Source organism: Rhamphochromis longiceps, linkage group LG6, assembly GCF_057381845.1.
Source record: "Rhamphochromis longiceps isolate RC_006_pf linkage group LG6, R_longiceps_female_GT1.1, whole genome shotgun sequence".
Taxonomy (NCBI): domain Eukaryota; kingdom Metazoa; phylum Chordata; class Actinopteri; order Cichliformes; family Cichlidae; genus Rhamphochromis; species Rhamphochromis longiceps.
This window is the reverse complement of record NC_140562.1, coordinates 9383944-9396240: the sequence shown is the minus strand read 5'-3', so window position 1 is coordinate 9396240 and position 12297 is coordinate 9383944. Positions and strand designations below refer to the sequence as shown.

Genomic DNA, 12297 nt, shown 5'->3' with positions numbered 1-12297 from the left:
CTTATGAGAAAATGACAGATTAGTTCTAAGATCCGCATTAAAATGTTTTTCCTTCTCATGTTTCCTTCGTTGAAAAAGATACGAATGTAAAGGTCAGAATTCAAACGCCACACCTTAAGATGAAAACATATTCCTGTAATAGTGACTAATTTAATCATGCAGCACTCATTTGTTACTGGAATAATGATCATGTCCAATAAACAGGTATAAATGGAAAGAAAATTCACTGATAGTGGAACAGAAAACAGAACAGAACAGCAAACAAACATCAGTGAGAGTTTGATCAGGGAAGATGCCTTTTTAAGCAAACATCCCCATAAAATGTAAAATGTTCTCATGATGGTGCTGCTGGGGTTGAGTGACAGATGTTAGTATTTAGTGAGATTGTGAGGTGGTGGCTTAAAGATAGGGGAAACAAAAACTGTGAAACCAGACGAGTGTGTAACCACTATACCTTCCAGGTCATCATCCTTTATCACTATGTCGTATTTTCCTTCAATTTTAATCACTGTTGCAGGAAATGACAACAGATCGGTCAGAAAACGCTGGCATCCTGCTGTCCTGTATTTTGTATTTACCTTCATCTGTACCTTGCAGTCTCTCACTCTCTGCAGCGTCCAGGGCCGTCACTTTGTCTGACTTGCGTGAGGGCCTGCTGATGCCACTGCTGTTCACGGCTCTGACCCGGAAGTAGTAGGAGTGGCCAACCCTTAAGCCATGTACTGGGTATTTGCAGATCTTCACTGGGGCGTCGTTGCACTGCACCCAAGTGTCAGTGCCAGCTTCACACCTTTACAGCAAATAAACTCTCCATTATCATGAAATTAATATCTTTTTATAAGAAAGTACTTCACATGACATTTTATATTTGTTATGAGGCAATTTTGACAAGCTGAGAAGTTAAAGTATCCTAATAAACTGGTGAGAAGGGCTGCACTTGCAAGTATTTTTGTTTAAAGAAAACTGCAGTCCAGACCTTTCACCAGTTGAAAACATTTGGTGCATCATGAAATGAAAAAGATGACATAGAAGATCATACAGCAGGCAAAAATAGGGCAAAACTGATCTCCCAACCCTCCGCTGTAACCATCTGGTTGTTAAAAGAAGAGGGGATGTAGTCAGCTGTAAACATGGCTCTGCACCAACGTTTTTTTCAAAGATGTGTTGCTGCCATCAAATCGAAAATAAGGTATATTGTTTTTCTTAAAATGGTTCATTTTCCCACTTTAAACATCTGTTTAAAATATAAACATATGTTATTAAATACATTTTCAATGTTCCACTGTTAATAAAATACGCGTTCATGAGATTTGCAAATCCCACAAGTCTTATATGCACTTTATGTAACCATGAAAATAAGCAAATCATATCTGGCATTTGGTGTGAAAAGATACATTTAATTTAGAAAATCTTCTAAGGAGTGCAGCTCTAATAACTATGACTCACTTCCTTGGCATTAAGTGCAGTATAATTCCACTGTATTCATGTCAGTGTGCCAACTGTGGTCTATTTAAAGAGAGCTGGAAGCCTTCTCAAGATTAAAACTGACCGATCCACAAAGTATCCAGTGATGGGTGCCTCGTTGACAGTGTTTGGGGGTTTCCAGGCAACTAGGACATAGTCCGAATTGATGTCATAGGCCTTTACGCTCATTGGTGCGCTGGGGGCTCCGGGTGCAGAGGGAGCAGCATCTAGGGAATAAAGAAACACGGGTATGTTGGGGAGGAAGAATGGAAGACGAATGGTGATAGACACAACTATTATGGCTCCACCGCTTATTTGCATACTATGCCTAATGTGTGGTAACAGGAAATAAGGAGTCAATAACACCTGTTTTAAATCTATGTACTGCTGTGAGTATAGAAAAGATTAGGAACTCTTAATTTAATTGCTAACTAATAAAACATTTCATTTTGCCAACCAAGCTTTCACTTGCTCAAGATACAAGAGACATCATTTACCACATTTACCACCATTTGCATAGTGTAGTTATTTTTCTTTGTTAGGGGCATATAAACCTGCGTCTCATCTGCATAGCAACGGAGAGGCTTCTAAAAGTACAGCCAAGGGGCAGAAGATAAAAGCAGAGGTCCAAGTATTGATCTCTGTGGTACCCCACATGAGACCAGAGCTGAGGACTTACACAAAATGTTCTCTCAGCCAGGTAAGACCTAAACCATGCAGAGCATTCCCCTAAAAATCTTTAGCCAGGAGGATGGCATTAACAACCCTAGGCAAAACAGATTCTGTGCCAAGCAGAGATTTAAAACCAGACTGAAAAGTCTCAAGGTCACTATTTTCATCTAAAAAGGTTTTTTAGCTGACTATAAGCAATTTTCTCCAGAACTTCAGAGAAAAAGAAAAGCTTGTAAATAGCCCTAAAATTTGATAAAATACTGTAGCATGCTTAAAAGGTTTGGGAAAAATACCAGATGAGAAACTGCTATCGAGGACAGATGGAGAGATGGAAGAGTAGAAATGACCTCTTTAAATAATCAAGGTGGAACAACATCAGCAGGGAAACCTGTGGGCTTCAGATGACCAACAACCTCATACAATAAAAAGAAAGTTACAGGCTCAAACTGGCCAAAAGCAGCAGAGCAAGGAACAGTGACTGAGGTGTCAAGAGCAGACGTGGTGATATCTGAGCCCTGGCATTATTCACCTGTTCCACAAAGAAATTCTCACCTCAGAGGAAGGTTCAACAGTGTTACGTATTTTCATTTTTAACCAACTTATCTTCATTTTTTTCTTTTATCTATTATTACACTACACATAATCAGACTATCATATATATTAACCAGATTATAGTTGGGTATTTTAAGTAAGGTAAGTTATAAGTGGTAAGTTTAAAGTTTCTAAGGTTTGTGCTATTCTATCTCTTTTGCTCATTCATGGCTTTTTAAAATTTTTTTCCATTGCTCTAATTATTCTAAACAGCGATTTCTGATTTGTTCTTTCAAAGTCGATCACGTGGTGTTAGGACTGTGTCCAACCTGAGACAAACAGGTAGGCGCTATGCTCAGCAGTGCCGTCCTTTGTGAAGATCCGAAGCGTGTAGAGGCCCTCATCATCCTTGGCCAGGTGAGGCAGCGTGAGAGAGGCAGCACCTCCACCCACTGACATCTCCACCAGTTTACTTGGTTTCAGCAGTTTATCTTTTAGAATACAAGATAGAGGACATAATGAGAAGTGACCAAACTCCACAGTCAACCGACAGTGCCACACACAAACATAATGAAAGAATGAAAGAAGGTCTGACCATCTCTGTACCACTGGGCAATGGGTGGTATGTTGGGGAGATCGGGGACCACCACCATTGTACACACCAGTCTGATGGAGTTGCCCTCCACACCAAAAGACACTGGGAACCGGTCAAGCAGGCTGACATCCAGCTTACTGGCATGGATCTCAGTCAGATGAGGCACTGGAGGACAAGATTTGCAACATCATTAGCAATCAGATAATAATCGTATTTTGTGGATATGTGGAGAGAACATGTTTGCAATATCAGAATGATAATGTAGAACCACAATGGATTTATGAACATAAATCTGACATTTTTTCAATATAACTATATGGTCTTGTCATTCAAAAGCATCAAAATTCAGTATACGTGTCCAGGAGCCAAAATGAGGTCTGAGATTTGCTATCTTAGACGTCAATGATTTTAAGGAAATTTTGTGACACTGTCCCTTGCTTTGGCAACCACAGGCTGTGATTTCCACAAAGTGATGTGTGATGAGTGTTTCACTTTAAACGTGGACTTGGTTTAAGAGCTTTCAAGTACAATCAGCACATCCAGTAACATTAAGAAAGTAGAAACAATTTGTAGTCACAGTTATTTCTCTGGAACTTTTAAAAAATGTGTCCATAAGGAGTGAACAGCATGAGTTTTTTCATTTCAACAATGTATACAATAAATCTTAAATAAGGTAATCCAGCTTAATTAGTTTTGACAAAGGAGATGTCTGGTGTTTTTAGTCTAAATGAAATCTTGTGGAGGTTAGTATTTTCTGGACTGCTCATTATTTAAATCCCAACATGTACATAAATGTTTCGATCGCTTGCTGCTCATCTAAAGACAGATCTGTGTTTTGTTTTTCTTCAGAGGGAGTCACGGGACAGGAACAGCTTGCTATCAGTTTCCACTTCTTATCAGGCCTCTCATTGCTTGCTGCTATTTGAAGTGTCATGATTCCATGAGCTTGTGTCTGGGCGTGACACCTCAATCCCCACACTCCCCAGTCTTACTAACTCCCTTTATGCTCTCACCTAAACCAAGATGGCAGGACTCTCCGGCTCCAGCTGGTCCTGTGAAGAAAAGACGTTTATGTTTACAGAGAAAGACATGGGAGGTGAGCAATGTCTTTAAGAAAGAGGGAGACTTACTCTTCACAATAATTTTAGCTTTGCTGGTAGCTGTGCCATGCTGGTTGGTTGCCACAGCACTGTACTCAGCAGTATCACTCACAACACACCTACAAGGTCAGCCAGAGTAGGAAGAAGTCACTGATTGCAGTATATCAACATTTATATTTGATTTGATGCCATTTGGTTTGAAGAACATGTATTATTTAGGTTAATAGAAGGTAAAATGCAAGCAATTGTGTTGAGACTCAAGAAGAGTCTGAGGTTTAGAATAGAAGGAAGAAATTTGACCTTCAGCCTGAGCTGAACTATTTTAAAAGATCCATTTTCCCAGCTGTGTTGGACATAGATGCATCCTTCTTGTCACTTGGTGCTTTTTGCATAAAGAATGTGAAAATGACTGATTCTGAAGAAGTTTGGCAAATAAACTACGATGTTCTCAGTGACCTTCAATGCTACGACGGTCCAGAGATATTCCAATTCTCAGAGAGAGGGAGGGACAGAGAGAAGCGGAGCGCAGTCAGAGGAATTCATGGCTCGAATGACGCAAAGGTCAGCACTCCAACATGAACAGCTGAGGGGTCTTGAAGATGACGAAAAGAAGCAGGCTGCAGCCTCACCCTCAATTTAGCAATCTCCCCTCTAACTCTCCAGCTGACTGTCAGATAATGTCAAGATATCGATATAATGTGCTAACAAAATAAAAGTCCTGTAAGTGTAAACATCTACGCTGAGCATGAGTGACAGACGTTCAGTCTTTCCAAGTTTGTTTCTATGCTGCTTTCCTTTCAGTTTGAAGGCTGGTTATAATACAACAACTAGAAAAATTGCTTGACTATATAAAAATATTGTCTTTTCAACAAACCTCATAAAACATATTTACACTAAACCTTTAATGGGACATTTTTTTAATTTAAAATGAAAAAAAGTTTACAAAACCCCCAAAACATATATAGTCCATGCAGGGAGCAATTTCAGTTTGCGCTGTTGGAAGAAAAACTAATACACAATCCAGAAGAAATCCTGAAAGCTGGAGCTGGAAGCCTTTTTGTTGCTTAAATGCTAGAAATTTTCACTCAGCTGATAAATTCATTAAAGTCTTAAACAACCCTCACTTCTTTATATTTTGGTGGGAGAATCGGAAGCAGATGCAGAGATTTATAGAAACGTGTAAACATACAGGGAAATACCGCACACGAGGCAAAATGGTTGAACTGCAGCCTCAAACGATAACAGAGCCTCCATCATGCTTTATAGACAGCTATAGACTCTCACTGATGATCATTTGAACCAAAAATGTCCTATTCGGATTCATTGGCCAATCAGAGCAGGTTATACTGATTTTCGTTCCAGTTCTTGTGCAGTTTAGTACACCACCTCAGCCTTTTCTCCCTATTTCACTTCCTTTCGAATGGCTTCTTGGCAGCCACCATTCATCTTAGACCATTTAGGCTGAGGCTTTGTTGAATAGTAGAGCCAGATCTCTCAGGTCCTGTGTCACATTTTTAATTGATTTTTACTGAGCGTCACTTTCAGATAATCTTCAACTGCTGTAGATGTTTTGTAATGTCAGCCATTTCTTTTGTCCTCCACTTGTCTACTTTTCCCAGATTTTTTAAGGACATATTGCCAACCATGCAGCAATATGACAACAGTTAATAGCTCTTTGGGCATCTTGTTGGTGCAATTTATCTGTTATGTGTAGACACATAGTGTTAGGTGTTAGGTGATGCTTTTTTGTGCTTGAATGATTTGTAGGTCAGTGTTAAGCAGAACAACAAACAAACAAAAAATTGTGAGCTTAAAGTCACGTATGACTGAAAATGAGTGAGAGCTTGGAGAAGAAAGAAAGTCTGACTCTGTAAACTATAAAGAATATAAAGTGGCTGAAGACATTTGCACAGTACTGTATAATATATTCAAGACTGTATTATATCACTTCCTGTTGCCCTAACATTAGTTTAGGCATCTTAGTCTGAGGAAACAATATATTGGCTTTTACCTTATTACTGTACATTTACAGTCTTATTCTATAGTCTACAGAATAACTACATTTTAACAATTTTACATTTTTTATTTAAATCATTTTTATATGTTATTGATGATACACTTCACTGTTACAGTTTAATGCTGACCGCCACATGCACAAAAAGATGACAATGACGACAGTAACTAGTAACTAGCACGCTTGGTTACTACCACACTGTGGCTCAAAACAGTGTTGGAGGATTCTGAGATATAAAACGGACAATCGACCTCCACCTGGAAAAAGTTAGCTCACTGATACTGGAAGTCTTTACTAAATTTGTATGAATATTTCAGAGATGCTAATGCATTACCAACACATATCAGTAATTAATAACTTCATTTTAATTCATAACTTAATTTTACTAAAACATTTTACTTCTCTAATTTACTGAACAACATGACTTTTTTCTTTTTACCTCATTTCAGGTAAAAAGAAAATCAAAGGCTGCAGCATCCATGTTATAAAACTCAGTTTAATGAAATCATTTATGTCTAACTGCTGAGAGTTGTAGATAATACATACCTGCTAACAATCAAACTATGGACTCCATATTTATTCTCAATCTTGTACTTTCCTGGGGTACTCAGTGGATCTACTGGCACTCCATCTTTATACCTGCCAATGAATCTGAATCAGTTTCACACTACAGTGATATTCTACAGTCCTAAAATATTTCAATAGTGTAATAAATCAGAAAAGCTTATAATGGTATTACCATAAAGCTTGAGTCAAATTTAAAAACCCGCTTGTGTGTGATGGCAGTATACTGACCATTTGACGATGGGCCTCGGATTTCCTTCGACGGTGCAGAACAGCTTGACAGGAGTCTTCTCCCACACAGTATGCGGCCGTAAGGCCACCAAGAAGTCTGGCAATTTGGGGATTTCCTCCAACAGATCCACTCTCTTTCTCATCATCCCCTTAACCTGGAGAGAGTCAACTGCATCAAGTTAATCTATTTATGAAAATGACATTTTTATGCATTATCTCTATAGGGCAGAGATTACATAAGCACTTTAGTGCAACATGTTATCTTTGTCAACAATTCTTAGCTAACAGCAAATCTGAAACCTGACAAAACCAATGAAGGAACATGAGGCCAGCAGATGTTAGTGATCATATTGTTAAAACTCCTAAAAAGTTGGTTTATTCCTGAGACTGATTTGACCAACAGTTCACTGATGCAATGTCAATAAGACCATTGGGCTCAGATTTCATAGAAATGTACAGCTGAGTATCTACAGTGAATGATTTAGATTACATTTAGAGACTCTAGATCTGCTGTTTTGCTGTACTCATGATTACAAATTGATATAATTTTAATAGTGATTGTAACAGAGACAGATACATTAAAGCGTACACACAACATTTCCACAGACTTTTAAACTTGTTCCACATATATGCGATAAAACACCAGAAAAACAAACCAACAAAGGAACTATAGTGTCACCTTGATTTGTTTAGCAGATGGTTACTAACCTCTTTCTGAATTTCAAGACTTTCCACTTGGGCCTTAGTAGCGATCCTCATCCTATGAAGCTCCTCCTGAATAACAGCCAGTCCTTTCCCAACATTTTTGCTTACTCTCTGGTACTCCTCAGTCTCCTCAGCAGTCCTAACAATGCATACATCAGATTAATCTTTGACTAAGATTGACTTTAGCATCATTGTTAGCTATACGCTTGTTACATATTTACCTACAAGCTGAACTGTTACCCTAAAATAATTGTATGATACAACCTGAAACCGTTGCATTGAGCATATCAAGCATAACACAGGATAAAACTAACCTTGAGGGCAGGGAGTCAGTGTTATGAGTCTATAGGATTGTAGCAGTAAGACTGTGCAATTGTTTCATAATTTAAACGGTAATCATTGAATAATTAACAAGTTATACTAAAGAAATGTGCTGTGGTTACAGGGGTCAGCCAGTAGAAAATGTAGTTGCATGTTACCTTGCGACTGAAATAGCTGTGAGCCAGAGCAGACTCACCTCTGCCGGAACACCGGCACGGTATAGGCTTGTTCTGCCATAGCCTCCGTGGCCTGGGCCTGTGCCTGGCTCACCGATTTAGAGCTTGATTTGCTGTTGAGGAAAACACATCATTAAAAATCAGAAAGCAAGTTCTCTGCATAAAAAAAATTCTCAGGTTTTAATTTAGCAGCTAAGCTGAGTTTGTCTTCTGAACATATACATACATAAAAACACAAACACTCGCAGTAAAAAATAACTAACAGTTACAAACATGCGGTTACAAGATTTCCCAGCATATCTGCCTGATGTATTGTATACGCCACAGAGGGATTAAATCTGTTTATGTACTTTGTCTTTTTCTCAAAATTAGCTGGGGTTAAGAAAATTGATTGATGGATATTATTCTCTATATGCATACCACAACCACTATTGTGAAAAATCTGACAGTGGCTAGTGTCATTTGCACAACAAACTATGATTTTATCCAGAAAATTATTTTTACAAAATAACCAGAAAATTGACATTCTGTGTATAAAGACTAACCACCACTTTGAGAGAAACTTCTTCAGTACTAACACAACTGTGTATAGTTAGTAGCCTCAGATGTAGGTCAGGTTCAAGTGGTGACATTAGTCATCTGCCATTAGACAGCTGCAGTTTCCAGATCCCTGGGAGATCAGAACTTGGCTCGTAGGGGCTCAGTTTATTACCTCACCACTAGTGACGAAAAAGCCAATCTTCAGCATGTATAATATCATGTTAAGTATGACTATACTGCACAGCACAGCTGTAAGGGCCAGAAAACCTTTTTAAAAAGCATGCTATAGCAACAAAGACAAATGCATACATGTCTTTCATTGGCCTGAACTATAAGATCTGTTGGCAGAAGCTGCAGAGCAACAGAAGCAATAGCACTTCCTGAAATACCGACTTGGGTTCTGCTCTCAGAGATTCTGGAGCTCACATAGACAAAGAGCTTTAGAATCACTGGTGATACATTGAGGTTTTACAAAGAAACGAACTGAAGCTATAATAAAGAGGCATGAAAATATATTCCTGTGGAAAACGATAAACAGAACTAACATCTGGGTATTCAGTCAGTTAGCATGTACCACTCTGTGACTGACTGATTTGTTCATGAAAATCAGAATTTGCAGAACTTTGAATTTGAATTGACAATTAAACTGCCAGCTAGGAAGCAGACACACCCACTACCGCAGCTGCTCCTCAGCAACACCCCTGTGTGTGTTTTTTGTTCTACGTCGCAAAGCAGCAAGAGCTGTGCTACTCAAAGCAGCAGGTAAATGTCACTGTCATACCTTTCTGTGTGCTGCTTGGAAACGTGTTTAGTGTGATGATAAGCATAATCAGTTTTGACTTGGCTCACATGCTTCTTCTTATACCAAGGTATGACTTTGGAAGCCATGACTGGAACACTTCAAGGAGTCCTGGCCAAGAGTACCAGTGGGAGGGGGAGACCAAACATGTGTTAGCCATGTTAGAAATGTCAATACAAGTATTTACTTTACCACCACTGTTACTGCAATCATTCTGTGATGTAAGTTTAAAGTATTAGATGCGCTGTCATCTCTGAAATCAACCGTGTGCAAAGGTTAACAGGTGCAGTTTCTGCTGTTCTGTTGTAGAATTTATACAACACATGAGAAAAATACCCACACCCGAATCTCTAATAGACCTAAACAATGTTTAAAGGCAAACATTTATGAGACAGCATGGCAGTTCCAACTTTTTACTCGAGCTCAGCACTTCAACTGCTTCCTCTAACAGCCTCACACAGCTCAGCTATGAATAGCTTTCACCAGTCTGCCTATTCCATTAACGGAGAAATGAAGGAAACAGTGTCATTACCAGAAGAGCACAGTCCTCACACTATTTAATTAAAACGATTGCGCAGGAAATCAGAGTGATCAGACTGTACAGGAACAAGACTTAGATCTAAGCCAGCTGTCATATCCACACTCTGCTGCAGGCTAATTGTGCTTCCGTTCTGTATAAATAATTATTTCAGCACAATATCGTCCTTTTTTGGCTGACGCAAATTAAGAAAAGAGGGTCAGCAACCTCTTAATACCCTGATATGAAAGGAAGTACAGCTCAGGGAGATTACAGACTGCTGCTTCATTTTCCCCCACACAGGAGACAGATTATCTGCTGCCATTTATTTATGCAACACATTTCACCTGCCCCAGGATTGGCAGCAGATAAGTCCTCTTCCTAATGTGAAGCTCATTTTGAAAAAAGTTATTTCTAAAATAAAATTAGCACACCAGCTAGCGAATATTAACAAAAGAGACTTACCCCAAGAAATTTAAACAGCGCAAAGAGGTTGCAGACCAGCCTGATGCCGCTTGGGAAGCACTTGCTGATGGCAACAAAAATATTACCCTCTCACTGGAGGAATGCTGTTCCCCTTCCACCCCATGTATGGATGCACTTAAAACTATATATAGCATTTACCCCCAAATTTCCTTCTCATTCTGCACTTTGTAGATGAAGAGTGTGCACCTGTTCCACAAGGTTTAATGAATTATTCTGGAGGCAAGTTTTATCCCCTTTCTTTATAATATGGGAAACGTTTTTTATATTTATATATATATATATATATATATATTTTTTTTTTTTTTTTTTTTTTTTTTTTTTTAATGGAATATTAAAGATGAGAAAGAGTTGGAACAGTGAAACAGTAAATGGTGACAGAGTTTAGAAATTGTTCCACACAAAGTTTCATTTTTGAAAATCAGAAAAATAAATCTGAAATACCAGAGTGCCTCTCTTCTTATTATTGTCGGTAAGTCTAACATTTTTTCTAAAAGTATGAGGTATGAAGGATCTCCCCTTTAACCATCAAAAATATTGATCTGTGCAAGAGTCAGGAAGAAGTTTTCAGTCATTTCTGGCAGATCCTGACACTCAAAGCATTATGAGACCTTTTTAGGTTACTCGAGACAGCTTGTCCTCCTTGGCTCAACACTTGCAGGCAACAGTCAAGCTATTTTTAACAGCAAGTCCTCGGTTACAGTGATACCTCTACTTCTTACTGTACACGAGCCACTGCAGCTATTTTTATTCAAACAAGTCTATTATAAATAACAGAATATACATGGAAATATCTTATAAAACAGACTTAATGGCAGTCGAGATCACAGTGAACTAAAAAGAGATATAAAGTCTTTAATTTTTCCCCTTTGACCTGTAGTTGTTAAAATGTTACTGATTTTATGTTTAAAATATTTTCACTGACATCTTTGCTCACTTTTACAATACAGTATATAGCAGTATATTCTTAAAAAAAAGACATTGTAACAGACATCATCTCATTTAATTAAAACCCGCAGATAAGAAATCAGAACAATGCAGAGAAAAAAGATGTAACTTCTAGAAACAATGACTATATAGGAAATACTGAGCTTAGCAATTGTCCTGAAGAACTGACTCAAAAAAGTCACCCATCTCCCACCTTTACTCAAAGACAACAGTTACGCTACGATCAATTCATACATGCAAACCGAAACAAAGGCTGTGTGATTGATCATTCTTGATGTTACACGGGAAAAAAGGTCAAACACCAACAAAGGAGAAGGTTTGCATAAGGTTCCTCAGAGAAACTCATTCAGAACTTTCTCCAAGCATGACATCTGAGCGCACTACACCCTTAGACAAAAAACGGCTCATACAGATGCTGTACAACTGCTCCTAAAGGACACTCTTTTGAGGATGTTCACATTTTGGACTGAGAAGACGGATGGTTTGAAAGAAAAGTAAAGGAGACCATCTCTGTCCGCTGTGAACAACCATCTTTGGACAGAGGTGATGGCTTACAACACCAGCTATCAACTGCCTACAATGTAGTCTTGAGATCCCTTCCCAGTACCTCAATAGGTCACATGATGGGTTGGGAAAA

At 38.6% G+C, this 12297-nt stretch overlaps 1 protein-coding gene across 6 annotated transcripts in view; it reads right to left on the bottom strand.

Annotated features, from left to right (window-relative positions):
- The window catches only part of myom2a (myomesin 2a), a 29309-nt gene extending 18460 nt beyond the window's left edge, over positions 1-10849 (bottom strand). For 4 of the 6 annotated variants that reach the window (XM_085409177.1, XM_085409178.1, XM_085409179.1 and 1 more), the window contains exons 1-13: positions 10695-10775; positions 9695-9823; positions 8394-8486; positions 7880-8015; positions 7172-7326; positions 6923-7015; positions 4393-4481; positions 4276-4314; positions 3263-3427; positions 2997-3158; positions 1550-1691; positions 591-790; positions 455-508 (exon numbers count right to left, since the gene is read on the bottom strand). In XM_085409177.1, the coding sequence (XP_085265303.1) occupies positions 455-508; positions 591-790; positions 1550-1691; positions 2997-3158; positions 3263-3427; positions 4276-4314; positions 4393-4481; positions 6923-7015; positions 7172-7326; positions 7880-8015; positions 8394-8486; positions 9695-9801 (1435 nt within the window). In that variant the 5' untranslated portion in view covers positions 9802-9823; positions 10695-10775. Of the gene's footprint in view, positions 1-454; positions 509-578; positions 791-1549; positions 1692-2996; positions 3159-3262; positions 3428-4275; positions 4315-4392; positions 4482-6922; positions 7016-7171; positions 7327-7879; positions 8016-8393; positions 8487-9694; positions 9824-10694 lie in introns of all 6 variants that reach the window. The other 2 variants (XM_085409183.1, XM_085409182.1) reach the window with 2 other exon arrangements.
- Between the last annotated feature and the right edge of the window lie 1448 nt (positions 10850-12297).